Source organism: Nerophis lumbriciformis, linkage group LG16 (genome assembly GCF_033978685.3).
Source record: "Nerophis lumbriciformis linkage group LG16, RoL_Nlum_v2.1, whole genome shotgun sequence".
Classification (NCBI taxonomy): domain Eukaryota; kingdom Metazoa; phylum Chordata; class Actinopteri; order Syngnathiformes; family Syngnathidae; genus Nerophis; species Nerophis lumbriciformis.
This window is the reverse complement of record NC_084563.2, coordinates 9,486,417-9,508,174: the sequence shown is the minus strand read 5'-3', so window position 1 is coordinate 9,508,174 and position 21,758 is coordinate 9,486,417. Positions and strand designations below refer to the sequence as shown.

Here is a 21,758-nt window from a genome sequence, read left to right as displayed (position 1 = left end):
TTCGTAAGACGAACAATACGGTAGAACAGGACTTGAGGAATTGGTTTCGCTGTGTTGTATTATTTATTTAACCTTTATTCAAACAATTTTATAATCGTCTTCTGCAAACACCTCCTATGTTTTACTTTATCTTGAATCTAATCCGGGGACTTCTTCCTGCGACAACAAGTGTTCAAGGCCGGTAATAGCATTGGACAATTGGTGGAACTCCCTCAGCCTCAAACTGAGAACAATACGAGGGGAACAAAACTTTGTGCTAGAACTTTCTAGGAAAAGCTTGACAGAAGGTCAAGTGGAGCCTCGCAGCTCCAACAACGCTAACAGGTGTTCTCAATTCTAAGGCTATGTCTACACTAAGCCGGATAACCCCTTAAACAAATCATTATTAAGCCTAAACCCCGTTTCAGCCACACTAAACCAGCGTTTAAGTTTCCCCTCCTCGTACAATTCTTTACACGGGTAAATGCGGCGTGTATTTCTTGAATCTCCGGCACTTAGCTTTGTATGGACTCATTGATCATTTACAAACTGAGTTCGGAGAGGAAGTGACGCCCGAAACACCGCGCCCCACACAGGAAGTGACGTCAGAAAGAACGCGCCACAGCAATCTTCATAATAAAGCGGTTTCGTAACTCGGAGCTAACCACTGGAAATATGGAGGCGAGTCATCCAGACATGCCCGTGTTTCTCCTTCTTCTACATGTACAGACGCTTGTGGAAATCACACATGAATACCTTAAGAGAAAGCCATTGCAGCTATTTAGGATACAACACTTCTCAGACGGCAAGAGAACTTTCCAATGTCCAGGTCAGCTGTGATTCTACTTACCGAAAAACTTTGTCCATTTGTCGAAGGAGAGATAATGAGAATGCGGGCTCCCGTGGATGTGATAAAAGGAAAATGGCGAATGCTTTTGGACTGGCAAAGCAGACTGTATCAGTTATTGTCCGCCATGTATGTCACAGACTCAACGTCTAGGTACAGAGTATATAAAGTCACCAAAAAGGAATGGACAATGAAGGTGAAGGCAAAAGAGTGAGGAGTGTCCTGACCAGATATCTAGATCCCTAGATTGATTAATGTAAAATGTCATTTATCACATTGTTTACTTTCACATGTCCATCAGAGATTTGATTAATTTATGAGGGCTCAGGTGTGATTCACAGCACACTGGATTCCAGTTCATTGAAATACCACAACACTGGATATTGTTCAGATAAGTTACATTCAATTTAAGAACTTGCACACAAAGCAACACTGGAGGTGACTATGACGTGTGCATTTTACGCGCATGCGTATTAGGTCATGTTGCACCGGCTGACGGAGGGGATGAGGGAGTCTTAAACGACCATTGTGTGTGTGTGGACACGGATAAGGTTAGGTGGGATTTACCCTGGATAACCAAAGCCGGCTTATTGCAGAAGGGGCCTCAGGTTGTCCACATTTGATGTTCTCGGACAGTGTCGTCTGCTTCATGCTTGCTTTGCGCATATCTTTCTTGGTGATCGGTGGAGCTCAAATCCGTCTGCTTGTTGCTGGTTTGTTGTTTTAGAACAGCGACACATTGGCTTGGCAGCTAAGTGAGAAGTGTCCACCTGCCCCATGTGACTCACCAGATCTGATGGCCGCCTCACAGGAAGACAGAGGGCTGTGCTGCTAATTCATTAGCCACGCTGTCTGCGTCCATTACACACTGACGCCGTCAGCGACAGACCTCCTCCAAGGCTTTAATGCGACCACATCTGAGCCGAGCAAATGTGAAACGCCATGTTTGTTAGTCTAGAATGGTATCATTCTGGAGTTTTTTGTGGTGGGCCGTACCATTAACGCCTGTTACTCCCTCTCAAGGCTCAAGACATTTATTTTAGCCACGTCTTCTTCACGTTACCAACGATGCCAAATGTAATGCCGTCCGAACTAATAAAACAAGCAAACATAACTTGCAATTAGTCTGACATCCGATAAAAGAAACCCATTGATTTCACGTACATATCAGAAAGAATCATACCTTATTGGCCTCATAAACTCCCAAGTTTCTTTTCAATCCAAAACTCCATTAACGTCTTCTCCATCAAACATGTGTTGTCTCATGCTGCTTCCTTTATTCCGTCACATATTAATTGTCCCCCCCCCCCAACGACGTGATCAAACCGGAACCAAAAATATATTCCCCTCTCAATTTACATGGGTTTGTTGAAGAAATAACCCTTCTACCTCCCAAGAGAGTTTTAGAAACATTTTAGTACGTCAGTCAATCAAACAACGTTTATTTCTACAGCTATACCACCACCATGCTTGACGGTAGGGATGGTGTTCCTGGGATTAAAGGCCTCACCTTTTCTCCTCCAAACATATTGCTGGGTATTGTGGCCAATCAGCTCAATTTTTGTTTCATCTGACATCACAAAGATAAAACCTTCTGGAGGAAAGTTCTGTGGTCAGATGAGACAAAAAATTAGCTGATTGGCCACAATACCCAGCATCATGTTTGAAAAACAAAAGGTGAGGCCCTTAATCCCAGGAACACCAATTCCTACCGTCAAGCATGGTGGTGGTAGTATTATGCTCTGGGCTTGTTTTGCTGCCAATGGAACTGGTGCTTTACAGAGAGTAAATGGGACAATGAAAAAGGAGGATTACCTCCAAATTCTTCAGGACAACCTAAAATCATCAGCCCGGAGGTTGGGTCTTGGGCGTAGTTGGGTGTTCCAACAGGACAATGACCCCAAACACACCTCAAAAGTGGTAAAGGAATGGCTAAATCAGGCTAGAATGAAGGTTTTAGAATGGCCTTCCCAAAGTCCTAACATAAACGTGTGGACAATGCTGAAGAAACAAGTTCATGTCAGAAAACCAACACATTTAGCTGAACTGCACCAATTTTGTCAAGAGGAGTGGTCAAAAATTCAAGCAGAAGCTTGTGGATGGCTACCAAAAGCGCCTTATTGCAGGTAAACTTGCCAAGGGACATGTAAGCAAATATTAACATTGCTGTATGTATACTTTTGACCCAATCAGATTTGCTCACATTTTCAGTAGACCCATAATAAATTCATAAAATAAGCAAACATAACTTGCAATTAGTCTGACATCCGATAAAAGCAAACCCGTTGATTTCACGTACATATCAGAAAGAATCATACCTTATTGGCCTCATAAACTCCCAAGTTTATTTTCAATCCAAAACTCCATTAACGTCTTCTCCATCAAACACGTGTTGTCTCATGCTGCCTCCTTTATTCCGTCACATATTAATTGTCCTCCCCCCCCAACGACGTGACCAAACCGGAACCAAAAATATATTCCCCTCTCAATTTACATGGGTTTGTTGCAGAAATAAAGTTAACATAAACTTGCATGAATTAACCCAAGGAAATAACCTTTTAATCACATGATGTGCACAATATGAACTTGCATGTATGCATTGTATTTATTTATCCTCACCAACTATGACATTATTTACCAAACATACATGTTTGGCTGAGTCCGCTCCCAGTGCTGCTGGAGTGATGGCCAAGTGCCGAAGGAACACAGGTAACGAAACATGACACCTTTGGATTTTACATGTATCTGTGTATCTGCGGAGACATTGAACACGGAACAACATATATTTCAAGTTTACTCACTCCTGAAACGGCGCTACATAATAACGGTGTTACTTTTAGGAGGAAAAACTAAAATAGTTCATTACTTTTACATACGTTACAACGCCGTTACCGATGCATTTGATGTAACGTGGCGCGCTACTCTTGATGTGGTTGTACGTCAACAAGACGGCATCAGAACCACAGCAAGTTAGTTTTTACTAATGAAAGCAACAACGAGCGCCACACTAAAATGAACTTGATATCAAACAGGATGAGGCAAATTCCCACAGCAAACAACACATACCATATTAATACTTTGATGGAATAATGAACAACAAATCAATGATTCAAGTGACAAGCTTGCAAGCCTTGTTTGTGGACAAGGAGACTACAGCCATCGAAGCACATTCAATCTTTTTTACTAACTAGCGCTAACACAGAGCTGCCCCAAACTGCAAGTCTTAGCTAAAAAACACAGCTGTGCTAATGCTGCTCTGTCTGGCTCTCTCGCGTACGTCACACGCCTTTTAACGGTACGTACACACTCCGTTCTCATGAAACATCTCTCAACTGCATATGCCAGATATTTGAAGTTTGTTTAAGGTAATGTAATAATGACTTTCCCTAGTAATTAGGTACACTTATTAAAGAGTAATTCCGGGAGTAAATAAATTACTTATTTGGGAAAGTAACAAGTAACTATAATTTGTAAAAGTAATTTGCAGAACACTGCTTGTAAACACCACGAACAGAACCGGTGACTTATGACCAACTAGTAAAAGAACTTGTGTAAGGGGTAAGAAGTATTGATCATTTATGTAAAGATATTTGTGTGGCCTCGAGATGTAGCTTTACCCTACAAAATGTGATCTATAAGTAGCAAAATCTTGAGGTACATGACTGTCTAAACCAAATGTTTAAACTAAATACTAGTGTCTTTAGAGTGCTCTTTCAGACTTATACAAAACCCAAAAGAAGTGAAGTTGGCACGTTGTGTAAATGGTAAATAAAAACAAAATACAATGATTTGAAAATCCTTTTCAACTTATATTCAATTGAATAGACTTCAAAGACAAGATACTTAATGGTCACACTGAGAAACTGTAGCTACTGACAGTGGTTTTCTGAATTGTTCCTGAGCCCATGTGGTGATATCCTTTACACACTGATGTCACTTTTTGATGCAGTACCGCCTGAGGGATCGAAGGTCACGGGCATTCAATGTTGGTTTTCAGCCTTGCTGTTACGTGCAGTGATTTCCCCAGATTCTCTGAACCTTTTGATGATATTACGGAGCGTAGATGGTGAAATCCCTAAATTCCTTGCAATAGCTGGTTGAGAAATGTTGTTCTTAAACTGTTGGACAATTTGTTGACAAAGTGGTGACCCATCCATGTTTGTGAATGACTGAGCATTTCATGGAAGTTGCTTTTATACCCAATCATGGCACCCACCTGTTCCCAGTTAGCCTGTTCACTGTTATTAGCCTGTTCACTGTTCCAAATAAGTCTTTGATGAGCATTCCTCAACTCTCTGTCTTTTTTTGCCACTTGTGCCAGCTTTTTTAAAAACATGTTGCAGGCACCAAATTCCAAATTAGCTAATATTTGCAAAAAATAACGTTATCCAGTTGGAACATTAGATATCTTGTCTTTGCAGTCTATTCAATTGAAAATAGATAAATGATGAATGGGTTATACTTGTATAGCGCTTTTCTACCTTCAAGGTACTCAAAGCGCTTTGACACTATTTCCACTGATGGCGGGAGCTGCCATGCAAGGCGCTAACCAGCAGCCATCAGGAGCAAGGGGTGAAGTGTCTTGCCCAAGGACACAACGGACATGACCAGGATGGTAGAAGGTGGGGATTGAACCAGCAACCCTCCGATTGCTGGCACGGCCACTCTACCAACTTCGCCACGCCGTCCCCAGGTTGAATAGGTTGAAAATTATTTGCAAATCATTGTATTCTGTTTTTATTTACCATTTGCAGTACACAACTTGACAAATTCACTGGTTTTGGGTTTTGTAAATGTGACAGCACCGACAGTACAGACCATACTGGAAATGTACAAAGAAAAGTGATGCTCCTGACTGTCAAATAGTACATAATCATATGCAGGTTGTTTATAGTGGTTCCAGCAGGCACAAGACATTGAAACAACATTGAGAACTTGTTGAATTAGGTCCTGACGTTGAGCAAATCAAATACGACGTTGAAACAACATGCTTTTTGACGACTTTTAATCAATGTTGGGTTCTGACGTTGATTTGACCATTGTAATTTGATCATTTCCCAACCAATATCCTACAACACAACTACAACGTTGAAACAACATGCTTTTTGACGACGTATATTTAATGTTGGGTTCTGATGTTGATTTGACCATTTGAAATTTTGGTCATTTCTTAACCAATATACTACAACACAAATACAACGTTGAAACAACATGCTTTTTGACGACGTTTATTCAATGTTGGGTTCTGACGTTGATTTGACCATTGAAATTTGGTCATTTCCCAACCAATATCCTACAACACAACTACAACGTTGAAACAACATACTTTTTGACAACGTTTAATCAATGTCATGTTGTGACGTTGATTTGACCATTGAATTTTGGTCATTTCTTAACCAATATACTACAACACAACTACAACGTTGAAACAACATGCTTTTTGACAACGTTTATTCAATGTTGGGTTCTGACGTTGATTTGACCATTGAAATTTGGTCATCTCCTAACCAATATTCTACAACACAACTACAACATTGAAACAACATACTTTTAGACAACGTTTAATCAATGTCATGTTGTAACGTTGATTTGACCATTGAAATTTGGTCATATCCCAACCAATATTCTACAACACAAATACAATGTTGAAACAACATGCTTTTTGACGACATGTATTCAATATCAGGCTGTGACGTTGGTTTGACCTTTGAAATTTGGCCATTTCCCAACCAAAATTCTACAACACAACTACAACGTTGAAACAACATGCTTTTTGACGACGTTTATTCAATGTTGGGTTCTGACGTTGATTTGACCATTGAAATTTGGTCATCTCCCAACCAATATTCTACAACACAACTACAATGTTGAAACAACATACTTTTTGACAACGTTTTATCAATGTCATGTTGTAACGTTGATTTGACCTTTGAAATTTGGTCATTTCCCAACCAATATTCTACAACACAAATACAATGTTGAAACAACATGCTTTTTGACGACATGTATTCAATATCAGGCTGTGACGTTGGTTTGACCTTTGAAATTTAGCCATTTCCCAACCAAAATTCTACAACACAAATACAACGTTGAAACAACATACTTTTTGACGATGTTTATTCAATGTTGGGTTCTGATGTTGATTTGACCATTGACATTTAGTCATTTCCCAACCAATATACTACAACACAACTACAACGTTGAAACAACATGCTTTTTGACGATGTTTATTCAATGTTGGGTTCTGATGTTGATTTGACCATTGACATTTGGTCATTCCCCAACCAATATTCTACAACACAAATACAATGTTGAAACAACATGCTTTTTGACGACATGTATTCAATATCAGGCTGTGACGTTGGTTTGACCTTTGAAATTTGGCCATTTCCCAACCAATATTCTACAACACAAATACAACGTTGAAACAACATACTTTTTGACGATGTTTATTCAATGTTGGGTTCTGATGTTGATTTGACCATTGACATTTGGTCATTTCCCAACCAATATTCTACTACACAACTACAACGTTGAAACAACATACTTTTTGACAACGTTTAATCAATGTCATGTTGTGACGTTGATTTGACCATTGAATTTTGGTCATTTTCCAACCAATATTGTACAACACAAATACAACGTTGAAACAACATGCTTTTTGACGACATGTATTCAATATGAGGCTGTGACGTTGGTTTGACCATTGAAATTTGGCCATTTCCCAACTAAAATTCTACAGCACAAATACAACGTTGAAACAACATACTTGTTGACATGTTTTTTCAATGTTGGGTTCTGATGTTGATTTGACCATTGACATTTGGTCATTTCCCAACCAATATTCTACAACACAACTACAACGTTGAAACAACATACTTTTTGACAACGTTTAATCAATGTCATGTTGTGACGTTAATTTGACCATTGAATTTTGGTCATTTTCCAACCAATATTGTACAACACAAATACAACGTTGAAACAACATGCTTTTTGACGACGTTTATTCAATATCAGGCTGTGACGTTGGTTTGACCTTTGAAATTTGGCCATTTCCCAACCAAAATTCTACAACACAACTACAACGTTGAAACAACATACTTTTTGACAACGTTTAATCAATGTTGGGTTCTGACGTTGATTTGACCATTGAAATTTGGTCATCTCCCAACCAATATTCTACAACACAACTACAATGTTGAAACAACATACTTTTTGACAACGTTTTATCAATGTCATGTTGTAACGTTGATTTGACCTTTGAAATTTGGTCATTTCCCAACCAATATTCTACAACACAAATACAATGTTGAAACAACATGCTTTTTGACGACATGTATTCAATATCAGGCTGTGACGTTGGTTTGACCTTTGATATTTGGCCATTTCCCAACCAAAATTCTACAACACAAATACAACGTTGAAACAACATACTTTTTGACGATGTTTATTCAATTTTGGGTTCTGATGTTGATTTGACCATTGAAATTTGGTCATTTCCCAACCAATATACTACAACACAACTACAACGTTGAAACAACATACTTTTTGACAACGTTTAATCAATGTCATGTTGTGACGTTGATTTGACCATTGAATTTTGGTCATTTTCCAACCAATATTCTACAACACAAATACAACGTTGAAACAACATACTTTTTGACGATGTTTATTCAATGTTGGGTTCTGATGTTGATTTGACCATTGACATTTGGTCATTTCCCAACCAATATTCTACTACACAACTACAACGTTGAAACAACATACTTTTTGACAACGTTTAATCAATGTCATGTTGTGACGTTGATTTGACCATTGAATTTTGGTCATTTTCCAACCAATATTGTACAACACAAATACAACGTTGAAACAACATGCTTTTTGACGACGTTTATTCAATGTTGGGTTCTGATGTTGATTTGACCATTGAATTATGGTCATTTCCCAACCAATATTCTACAACACAATTACAACGTTGAAACAACATACTTTTTGACACCGTTTATTCAATGTTGGGTTCTGACATTGATTTAACCATTTCCCAGCCAATATTCTACAACACAAATACAATGTTGAAACTTGATTGATTGACCGAAACTTTTATTAGTAGATTGCACAGTACAGTACATATTCCGTACAACTGAACAATAAATGGTAACACCCGAATAAGTTTTTCAACTTGTTAAAGTCGGGGTCCACGTTAATCAATTCATCAAAACAACATACTTTTGACGACTTTTAATCAATGTTGGGTTCTGACGTTGATTTGACCATTTAATATTTGGCCATTTCCCAACCAATATTCTACAACACAAATACAACGTTGAAACAACATGCTTTTTGACGACGTCTATTCAATGTCAGGTTATGACGTTGATTTGACCATTGAAATTTGGTCATTTCCCAACCAATATTCTACAACACAAATACAACGTTAAAACAACATACTTTTTGACGAGTCTATTCAATGTCAGGTTGTGACGTTGATTTGACCATTGCAATTTGGTCAATGGTCAAATCCACGTTGATTTGGTCAACCAACAACGTGGATCCAACGTTAAGACACCAACATTGTGTCAATTTACAAATACAACTATTTTGCAACGTTGTTTTCAAAGTCAGTTTTACATACATTATACATGTATGTATAATCAACGTTGTATCAATGTCTTGTGCCTGCTGGGGTGATATACTTGTCGAAGGACTTCCAATGAAACCTTGCCTACTCATGCAGTCACAAGCGCTAAGACAATGGAGATGACTTCTTTACACGTACTGCCTGCTTGGATGGATGCTTCTTTTGGTCGGTTGAACATTTGCGTGTCACAGGGAAAGATCTTTGGGGATGAATATCAGTGCCCAAGTATCCACTGAATAATGGCAACCCAGAGCACGTTGGTTAAAAAGCGGTCAATATGTGGTGTATAAGCAAACGTGCACGGTTACGTTTGTAGAGCTTTCCCGTTCTTCTAGTTTAATCAGCGTTTATTTCAGGCAAGTTTTGTAACTTTTAGAGTTGAAGGTTTTTGAGTGCAGAACATAAATTTACAGACACACTCTCAATTTGCAGTATTTCGCGGCCTAAAATGTCCAAATTCGCAGCATCTTTTTCAGAAAGTTGCAACAAAAGTTGTAATGTTTCTTCAGTTTTTTTTTTTTCCAGTTAACATTGAATACATTTGTGATTTCATGAATTTATTATCAGTGTTTTAGGAGATCCGTACAACCTCTAAAAACACAGGATTTTCCAAAGAAAACTTTTGATGTTTTACACTAAATGACAGTACTGTAAAAACCCATATTCGGAGTTCATTGTTTAATTACTGTACTGTTTAAAATAATTTAAACTAATATAATACTAATTAATTATATATACCGTATTTTTCGGACTATAAGTCAGAGTTTTTTTTCATAGATTGGCCGGGGGTGCGACTTATACTCAGGAGCGACTTATGTGTGAAATTATTAACACATTACTCGTAAAATATCAAATAATATAATTTAGCTCATTCACGTAAGAGACTAGACGTATAAGATTTCATGGGATTTAGCGATTAGGAGTGACAGATTGTTTGGTAAACGTATAGCATGTTCTATATGTTATAGTTATTTCAATGACTCTTACCATAATATGTTACGTTAACATACCAGTTGGTTATTTATGCCTCATATAACGTACACTTATTCAGCCTGTTGTTCACTATTCTTTATTTATTTTAAATTGCCTTTCAAATGTCTGTTCTTGGTGTTGGCTTTTATCAAATAAATTGCCCCCAAAAATGCGACTTATACTCCAGTGCGACTTATATATGTTTTTTTCCTTCTTTATTATGCATTTTCGGCCGGTGCGACTTATACTCCGGAGCGACTTACACTCCGAAAAATACGGTATGGACTGAAACATCAGCAAAGGCTTCCCGATTGTCCGCTGTCTGCTCTGACGTACACAGGTTGCAGACATTCTCTGTGTATGTTTTACACTTGAAAAGTCTATTTTAAATATTAATTTGTGTTCCAATACAACCCAGCACGTTTAAAAGCCTTTATGAACTGTTATGTAGCGCTAACTTTTGTTGGTAATAGCGAGACGGTGAGAGATTATCATCACACTTCAACATCTCTAACATGTAAATGGTGCCTCTTTGCTTGGTCAGCAATGCTAATGAAAATAAGTGATCAGTTGCCATACTTGCCAACCCTCCCGGATTTTCCGGGAGACTCCCGAAATTCAGCGCCTCTCCCGAAAACCTCCCGGGACAAATTTTCTCCCGAAAATCTCCCGAAATTCAGGCGGAGCTGGAGGCCACGCCCCCTCCAGCTCCATGCGGACCTGAGTCCGCTTTCCAACAATATAAAGAACGTCTACAGTAAAGCAGTCCGTCTGCCGTAAACAGCAATGTTGTGACACTCTTAAACAGGACAATACTGCCATCTAGTGCATTTGATGAAAGCACTTTTGTGCGTGCCACACAGCAATGCATCATCAGAGAGGGTGTTCAGCATGGTTAGAAAGATAGTGACAGAGAATAGAACAAGGATGGACAATTCAACCCTTAACTCAACAATGAGTAGATGAGTGTTATGTGTGTGTATATGTGTAAATAAATGAACACTGAAATTCAAGTATTTCTTTTATATATATATATATATATATATATATATATATATATATATATATATATATATCCATCCATTTACTACCGCTTATTCCCTTCGGGGTTGCGGGGATATATATATATATATATATATATATATATATATATATATATATATATATATATATGAAATACTTGACTTGGTGAATTCTAGCTGTAAATATACTCCTCCCCTCTTAGCTACGCCCCAACCACGCCCCCGCCCCAACCACGCCCGCTTACCCACCCCCCACCTCCCGAAATTGGAGGTCTCAAGGTTGGCAAGTATGTCAGTTGCCTTACCTTGGATAAATGCATGTAAAATAAATATACATGTATACTAGGTTGTGTGTGGTGTGTTGCTAAATGGTTGTATACTACATTACCCAGAAGGCTTTGCACTGGCAACAGGAACCGGAAGTCGCTCTTAGCTTTGCAGGAGGAAAACAATAAAATGTTGATATATTTTTGCATATTTTTGTTCCTATTTTGCATAGAAGAAAAAAAAGGTACGTTTTGATTGCACAGTTGAAGTGCACATTTCTGATTTCAGCGCCACCGAGACACAAATTTGACTGGTGAAAAGGAGACCGATTGGCCCAAATTTTTCAAGAAAGTTGTGTCCATTGGCCGAAAAGTTGATCTTCTTCTGCAGTGTTGATGAAGTTGTGACATATTTGGTCTGCTTCACCTGTTATCCTTTATTAATCGGAACATATGTGTACGTATGTGGGCTTTGTACCGAGGATGTCGTTGTGGCTTGTGCAGCCCTTTGAGACACTTGTGATTTAGGGCTATATAAATAAAGATTGATTGATTGATTGATTGACATACAGTGTATGAAAATCCATGAAGTGCCCAGTGGCATACATTGTGGTTGTCTGCAACCGCTTATTCCTGCAGTTTCCTTCCCCCATTCTCTGCTCTGTCGAGCTATTCTGGTGTTGCTGACACGTAATTATTAGTGGGAGGTGATAATGACAGTGATGATAATGATCACTCTTGACCAGCGCCATGGCAACCGCTCCAGTTCATGTTTGCCAAGCAAACCTGTCACGACATTTAACTTAACAAAAGCGGGGACATTTTTTTTATTAATAAATATAATAGTAAAATTATTTTCGTTTCTCTCTACAAAAAAGCAAGTATATATATATATTTTTTATCCGCAATAAAAATAAAACAAATATGGAGATAAATGTTATTTCATTGTTTAGTTTTTTTGCACATCGATTCTGTCTTACTGATGTTGCTTCATTGTTAATGTCGAGTTTTTGCACATTTCTTTCAGGTTCCATGAAGCAATTCAATCTGCGAACGTTTTAAAACAGGGGTGTCCAAAGTGCGGCACGGGGGCCATTTGCGGCCCGCAGCTCGGGTTTTGTTGGTTCGGCGTATATTGTCGAAATAAAATCAAACAAAAACAAGAAAAAAAGAAGTAATGTGATGTGAAATACTTGGCATTTTGATACCAAAACCTAATAATCATACCACCTATAACAGTGTTTTTCAACCTTTTTTAAGCCAAGGCACATTTATTGCGTTGAAAAAATCTAGAGGCACACCACCAGCAGAAATCATTAAAAAACAAAACTCAGTTGACAGTAAAAAGTCGCAATTGTTGGATATGACTTTAAAGCATAACCAAGCATGCATCACTATAGCTCTTGTCTCAAAGTAGGTGTACTGTCACCACCTATCACATCACACCGTGACTTATTTTGAGTTTTTTGCTGGTTTCCTGTGTGTAGTGTTTTAGTTCTTGTCTTGCACTCCTATTTTGGTGGCTTTTTCTCTTTTTTTGGGTATTTTCCTGTAGCAGTTTCATGTCTTCCTTTGAGCGATATTTCCCGCATCTACTTTGTTTTAGCAATCAAGAATATTTCAGTTGTTTTTAATCCTTCTTTGTGGGGACATTGTTGATTGTCATGTCATGTTCGGATGTACATTGTGGAAGCCGTCTTTGCTCCACAGTAAGTCTTTGCTGTCGTCCAGCATTCTGTTTTTGTTTACTTTGTAGCCAGTACAGTTTTAGTTTTGTTCCGCATAGCCTTCCCTAAGCTTCAATGCCTTTTCTTAGGGGCACTCACCTTTTGTTTATTTTTGGTTTAAGCATTAGACACCTTTTTACCTGCATGCTGCCTCCCGCTGTTTCCGACATCTACAAAGCAATTAGCTACCGGCTGCCACCTACTAATATGGAAAAGTATTACACGGTTACTCTACCGAGCTCTAGACAGCACAGACACTCAAAAACAACACATCATTTGCAGACTATAATTACTGGTTTGCAAAAAAATGTTTTAACCCAAATAGGTGAAATTAGATAATCTCCCACGGCACACCAGACTGTATCTCACGGCACACTAGTGTGCCACGGCACAGTGGTTGAAAAACACTGACCTATAACATAAAGCGATCACAGAGTTTTATCGTTTAATATCTATTGTCTGTTTGTAGCAGGGTTGTAAAATAAACCGGTACTAATAAAGTACCGCGGTGCTCATGAATTAAAATTGGTACTATACTGCCTCTGAAAAATACCGGTGTTTTTTGTTTTTTTTAATGGACATGACGGCGCGCTGTCGCCACGTCGTGACATTGCTGGTAAAACGAGCAAGAGGCGCATGTTCGGCAATGCATACGCACGGTGTGCTTACAAACAGATAAAGTGTGGAGACATAAGAGGGACAATAGACGTATTTTGGCTGAAAAACAAACGATAAATGCAAAGCGCCGCTCTGGAAGAGGTGTTTTAAACACGTCCTTCTGCAGTCGGCAGTGATTTAGCTACTTCTAAATGGCGGCAAATAAAATAAGTTTATTCCAAGTAACATTATCACTGCAGGACGAGGAATAGCTAAACATGCTTCACTACACACTGTAACCGCTAACAGCGAGCTTGCAGTCCGGAATGTAAACAAATGGGTGGATCTATATAAATATCCACTGTAACGATACCAAGTACAAGAGCGTATATCGTCGATACTACAATGATTACGTCGATATTTTTTGTTATCACAAAATCTTTTGTCGTTTTTATATTGGTTATAAACCCATGAAATACGTCCCTGGACACAGGAGAACTTTAATTATGACCAATGTATGACCCTCTAGCTCATTTTAGCTCAGGGGCCGCATGGAGGAAACTCTATTGCCAACTTAGACTTAGACAAACTTTAATGATCCACAAGGGCCATTTTTCAACACAGTAGCTCAGTTACAATGATGGAAAGTGTAAGGATGGATCAATGCATCAATCAAGGACAATGCAGGTATAAATAGACTAATATAGCGATACAATTTTTTTAACATATATACAAATATATACATATGTGTACACAATAATATATATACAGATATATTATATTATGTCTATAACATATATACAATATATACCAATGACCATGTACAATATTACAGTATATACCGTATATGTGACAGCAGCAGCATAAAATAGAGAGTAGATCCAGCAGAAAATAGAAAATAGACGTTAAAAACAAAGAGAAGTAGCTAACATGTCAGGTGTCAGGTAATAGGCACCTAAGTAGGCCGGAATGGTAAAATCACGGCATGATAACTTAAAAATAAAGACAACTCCAAGTTGTTTTCTTTGTTTTACTTTGGCCAAAAATAGAACAAACACATTCTGAAAACGGACAAAACACTACAAGTTTGTTTAAAATTCTGAGGGAATTGGTGCCGTTTCAAAAACACAATGAGCTTAGACTTGGTCTCAGTGTATCTACAAAGCCAGGATTAAACTTTAAGTCACAGTCTTTCTGGGATTGAACAAAAACATAACATGTAAACTCTTCCAGGTATCAAATACCTCCTTTGTCATGTCCACGTATCAATCCAGTGCTAACTGAACAACCCGTAAGAAACGGAGGTAAAAACTATTCAAAAGGGTTACGTTCACTTTTCTGGGGGCAACGCGGGTGCCAAATAACGATGTGTTCGAAGCAGAAGACATAAAACGGCAGGTTTTAAGTTTCATGTGGGTCGAGGAGGAGGAGCCACAGTCCCCCTTTACTGTGTACCTCTTGCTTGGCCCCAGTATAAACCGTTTGCTTGCCTGACAGAATTGCTATTGTGACATCCAGTGGACACATTTAGAACAGAACAAAAATCAGCTAATTTTTATACTTGGCAAACTCATCACGAGGGCCGGATAAAACTTGTTTGCGGTCCTGATCCGTACGTTTGACACTGTAAACCCGAATAAGTAAGCAGAACTAAAAAAAAGTGGGGCAATCAATCAGGTGCCACATATTTTTCAAGTCCATAAACTCAAATATTTGAGTTTATCAGATCGTAAATATTTGGAGTTTATGTTAGATGTACTTTTAAATTATAATTGAATTAAACTTACAAATGAAGCCAACTCAAAAATTCTGCCTGAAAAGGAAGTGCACGCAAATGCTACAAAATAAAAGCACTTCCTCTGTGTGTGTGTGTGTGTGTGTGTGTGTGTGTGTGTGTGTGTGTGTGTGTGTGTGTGTGTGTGTGTGTGTGTGTGTGTGTGTGTGTGTGTGTGCATGTAATAATTCATATATACATACACACACAGAGTATATTAACAATACAAATCTATAATGCGATTGATTCATTCTTAATTTATTCTTGGTTCGATTTAATGATTTGTTCTTTCAAAATAATTATGTTTAATCCACTGAGTTTTAAGTAACTGAGTTAATTATTTTAAGTAGCAATTACATAATCTGCAAACAAGTTAATATTAACTAAAAATAAAAAGTTTAATAAACTTAAATAGAAGGAAAATGTTCCTCACACTCAACATTTTTAAGTAAGTACAACTTTTAACAACTTTTTAAGATTACACTACCGTATTTTCCGCACTATTAGCCGCACCTAAAAACCACAAATTTACTCAAAAGCTGACAGTGCGGCTTTTAACCCGGTGCGCTTTATATATGGATTAATATTACGATTCATTTTCATAAAGTTTCGATCTCGCAACTACGGTAAACAGCCGCCATCTTTTTTCCCTGTAGAACAGGAAGCGCTTCTTCTTCTACGCAAGCAACCGCCAAGGTAAGCACCCGCCCCCATAGAACAGGAAGCGCTTCTTCTTCTACTGTAAGCAACCACCCGCCCGCGTAGAAGAAGAAAAAGAGCGCGGATATTACCGTACCGGTACGTTTCATTTCCTTTGTGTGTTTACATCTGTAAAGACCACAAAATGGCTCCTACTAAGCGTCAGGGATCCGGTTCATGAAAAGACGCAATCTCTCCATCCGCACACGGATTACTATTTCACAGCAACTGATATTCCTGTGAACCGCACTGTGGATACAACGGGAGCACGTACGGTGAATATTCGCACCACAGGGAATGAGAAGTCATCCTTCACTGTGGTTCTAGCTTGCCATGCTAATGGCCAGAAACTTCCACCCATGGTGATATTCAAAAGGAAGACCTTGCCAAAAGAGACCTTTCCAGCCGGCGTCATCATAAAAGCTAACTCGAAGGGATGGATGAAGAAAAGATGAGCGAGTGGTTAAGGTAAGTTTAAGTTTACGCGAAGAGGCCGGGTGTCTTTTTTCACGCAGCTCTGTCCATGTTGATATACGACTCCGTGCGCGTCCACATCACGCTGGTTTTAATATATTATTAAAGTTTGACTGACCTATTTGACTGTTTTTTTGACATTCCTTTAGCGCAGTTAGATGCGGCTTACAACACCGGGCGGCTTATAGGTGGACAAAGTTTTGAAATATGCCGTTCATTGAAGGCGCGGCTTATAACCCAGGGCGCCTTATGGTGTGGAAAATACGGTACTTACTCTAATTATTTTGAGCATTCGGGTTTACAGGGTACATGGTATCGGATTAATAGCAGAATTTGTAGAATCAGCTACAAATTATGTAACAACAGAAGAATAAGTGCTTATGACATTTTAACAGAAGTGTAGATAGGACATGTTGAAACAGAACATAAGCAGATTTTAACAGTAAATGAACAAGGAGATTAATAATCCATCATAATGTTGACAAAATAATAGGTAGATAAATGACACAATATGTTACTGCATATGTCAGCAGATTAATTAGTATTCTTTGTTTGTTTACTTACTACTAAAAAATAAGTTGTCTTGTATGTTCACTATTTTATTTAATGCCAACATTCTTCTTTGATTGCAACAAGAAACATATGTTTAATATATCATAAAATTTGTAGTTAAAATAAAGCCATTTTTTTGTGGTCCTCTTTATTTTAAAAAGTATCCAAACGTATCGAGAAAGTTCAAATTAAAGTACCACTGATAGTCTCACACACACACTAGGTGTGGTGAAATTACCCTCTGCATTTGACCCATCCCCTTGTTCACCCCCTGGGAGGTGAGGGGAGCAGTGAGCAGCAGCGGTGGCCACGCCCGGGAATCATTTTTGGTGATTTAACCCCCAATTCCAACCCTTGATGCTGATTGCCAAGCAGGGAGGTAATGGGTCCCATTTTTATAGTCTTTGGTATGACTCACGACCTACCAATTTCAGGGCGGACACTCTAACCACAAGGCCACTGAGCTGGTCTGTGATCAGATAGCAGATATCAACTGTAAATGAACAAGTAGATGGATAAACCATCCAGTTTTACCAAAAAAATAGGTAGATAAATGACACAATATGTTACTGCATATGTCAGCAGACTAATTAGGAGTCTTTGTTTGTTTACTTACTAATAAAAAAGCGGTTGTTTTGTATGTTCACTATCTTATTTAAGAACACAATTATTCTTTGATTGCAACAAGAAATATATGTTTAACATATCATAAGATTTGTAGTTCAAATAACGGCAATAATGACATTTTTTTGAGGTCTTCTTTATATAAAAAAAAGGATCCAAACGTATCGAGATACATTTTGGTACTGGTATCAGGACAACTGTAGATTAGAGCATTTTGTGTTTTTTTTTTTTACAAAATAAAAATCATCAAAATCAATCAAAATCCGCCAAGGCTGCCCTTTGTCACCGATTCTGTTCATAACTTTTATGGACAGAATTTCTAGGCGCAGTCAAGGCGTTGAGGGGATCCGGTTTGGTGGCTGCAGGATTAGGTCTCTGCTTTTTTGCAGATGATGTGGTCCTGATGGCTTCATCCGGCCAGGATCTTCAGCTCTCGCTGGATCGGTTCGCAGCCGAGTGTGAAGCGACTGGGATGAGAATCAGCACCTCCAAGTCCGAGTCCATGGTTCTCGCCCGGAAAAGGGTGGAGTGCCATCTCCGGGTTGGGGAGGAGACCCTGCCCCAAGTGGAGGAGTTCAAGTACCTCGGAGTCTTGTTCACGAGTGAGGGAAGAGTGGATGGTGAGATCGACAGGCGGATCGGTGCGGCGTCTTCAGTAATGCGGACGCTGTATCGATCCGTTGTGGTGAAGAAGGAGCTGAGCTGGAAGGCAAAGCTCTCAATTTACCGGTCGATCTACGTTCCCATCCTCACCTATGGTCATGAGCTTTGGGTTTTGACCGAAAGGACAAGATCACGGGTACAAGCGGCCGAAATGAGTTTCCTCCGCCGGGTGGCGGGGCTCTCCCTTAGAGATAGGGTGAGAAGCTCTGTCATCCGGGGGGAGCTCAAAGTAAAGCCGCTGCTCCTCCACATCGAGAGGAGCCAGATGAGGTGGTTCGGGCATCTGGTCAGGATGCCACCCGATCGCCTCCCTCGGGAGGTGTTTAGGGCACGTCCGACCGGTAGGAGGCCGCGGGGAAGACCCAGGACACGTTGGGAAGACTATGTCTCCCGGCTGGCCTTGGAACGCCTCGGGATCCCCCGGGAAGAGCTTGACGAAGTGGCTGGGGAGAGGGAAGTCTGGGCTTCCCTGCTTAGGCTGCTGCCCCCGCGACCCGACCTCGGATAAGCGGAAGAAGATGGATGGATGGATGAAATAAAAATCATGACGTCATAACGGCCTCTGCACTTTCCAGTGTGAGGCCCTTAGTGGTAAAAAGCTCGGACGCCCCGGTTTTAAAGTCCAAAACGTCACCATTAGACGCTAATGTGCTAATATGTGAAGTGAAATATATTTATATAGCGCTTTTCTCTAGTGACTCAAAGCGCTTTACATAGTGAAACCCAATATCTTAGTTACATTTAAACCAGGGTGGGTGGCACCGGGAGCAGGTGGGTAAAGTGTCTTGCCCAAGGACACAACAGTGACTAGGATGGCGGAAGCGGGGATCGAACCTGGAACCCTCAAGTTGCTGGCACGGCCACCGAGCTATACCGCCGACAATATGTTGTCCTGCTTCTACTGTGCAGTGTATCCTCGCATTGTTTTCATAACCGTCCGAGCAGAGAAAAGCTGCATCAAGTTAGAATATTGTTGTAATAATATTTCTTATTATTGTTATTTTTTTTCTCCCTATTGTTCCCACTCTATCATTGCTTTTTTGTGTAAATTTTGGTATGGTTTTGTCACGGTTGACTTGCTTTTTTTTGTGATTTTTATTTTATTTTATTTTTTGCATCTGATCAAGCCATGCAAATGTGACTTTCTTCTTCTTTTTTAAGGTAACACCCCCCCCCCCCCCCCTAGAGGTGGGGGGGGGGGGGCCAAAGAAAAGGTAAACTAAATAAATACATACAGTGGGGAGTGGGGACTCCTAGAGGTAGTTGGGTGTCCCCAGTCAAATGACAGATAGTTGATAGTAATGGACCCTTATCGAGAATAACTTGTAGCTTAGTTTACTACATTTTCCAAGTAGCTTGCCCATGAATGATAAAACATTGAATATCAAGCCACTCCTTTCTTGTTTAATCCCCTTAACAAACCTGCTTTAAGTTTTGTCATCATCAGAAATATCAAACGGCTAAAATGCCTCAAACATGTCAAAGTGTGGAGAGGATTTTTGCACATTACCCATCATGCTTTGCAGTGGATATAAATGGGTGTCAGAGGGGGGGGGGGGGGGGGGTTACCCACATATGCGGTCCTCTCCAAGGTTTCTCATAGTCATTCACATCGACGTCCCACTGGGGTGAGTTTTTCCTTGCCCTTATGTGGGCTTTGTACCGAGGATGTCGTTGTGGCTTGTGCAGCCCTTTGAGACACTTGTGATTTAGGGCTATATAAATAAACATTGATTGATTGATTGATAAGTGGAGGTGATCTAGTGATCACTTCCTGAGGATCCTTGATGCCCGAGGAATATTCATCCATCTTGCTATGGTCTGGATCGCCTGCTGATCCCGAGCCAGTGCAGGATGGATGGATATATACAATATCTGGGTACTTTTTTTTTAATAATGTCCATACCGTAAACCTTTGAGTTGTTAAAGCCCAAGTGCACCTCTCTCCTCAAGCGTGCATGTGAGTGTGCATGTAGGAAGGGTCTCAGTGAACAAAGTATGATTGTCAAATGTGATTTTAACTGGAAAATTAAATCCAATATATTTACAAAAAAAAAGAATATTGTTGCAACATTGGGTTGCAATAGTCTGCAGCCGATACTGATGGATTAAAAATGTGCCTGCAAAAATGCATGGACGCCTTATCAAGCAAACAAAGGCGGTCCAGCCCCCCGGTTCACACCCCTCCGACGACCCAAAGCCAGCACATGCACACTCTTGACGGAGTGCGAACACTCAACGGACAAAGGAAGCGCACTAACAGCTGCCGCTCTTATTCACTCTGCTCCTATATTTGAACGTGTATTCCGAAAGTATGCACAATCAGATGTGGTTCTACCTTTTTGGGTCTGCCCCTCGTCCATGTCTTCTTCCATAGTGCTTGCTGTGTTGATTGAGCCGCAAATAAAACAAAAAGTGTTTATGCCAAATACTCCACAAAAAAATTGAGCGCCGAGATGTCAGCTCAGGTCTCCGTCAAGCATCCGTGCGAATAATCACTGAGGCTCCGTGATGCTGTCCATCGCACACTGTCGAGACCAGCGCTGAAAAACCTCCTTGGTAGGGAGAGAGAGTGGGGGGAGGTTGGTCTGTGGAGTGGAGAGGGTGGTCTCTGTGAGGCGGGTAAAGCGCATGTGTGATTGGGGGAAGGAGGGAGTGGTCGACAAGGCAGGTGAAATGAGGGGATGTGAAAGACCGCAACGAGGAACGAGCCTGGAGACAAAAAAAGACAAGAAACTGTCGCAGAACGGTAAATGCCGACCATTGATGCAACGTCTCCCCTTAAAGAAAGGAGGGCGGTGAGGGGGAGCAGCTGATTTCCTAATCGCATTAGTCCTACGCATTGTATTGTAGCAGCACTGATGACGTGTGCGTTATGGTCCGAGGCTCTGTCCCAAGAGAGTTTTAGAAACATTTTAGTACGT

The 21,758-nt window shown here is 39.8% G+C and overlaps 1 protein-coding gene across 1 annotated transcript in view; it reads right to left on the bottom strand.

The window, feature by feature from the left end:
* The window catches only part of gpm6aa (glycoprotein M6Aa), an 83,075-nt gene extending 61,548 nt beyond the window's left edge, over window positions 1-21,527 (bottom strand). The window contains exon 1 of the mRNA XM_061976593.1: window positions 21,173-21,527. Coding sequence (XP_061832577.1) covers window positions 21,173-21,209 — 37 coding nt within the window. The 5' untranslated portion in view covers window positions 21,210-21,527. The remainder of the gene's footprint in view (window positions 1-21,172) is intronic.
* Window positions 21,528-21,758: the final 231 nt, after the last annotated feature.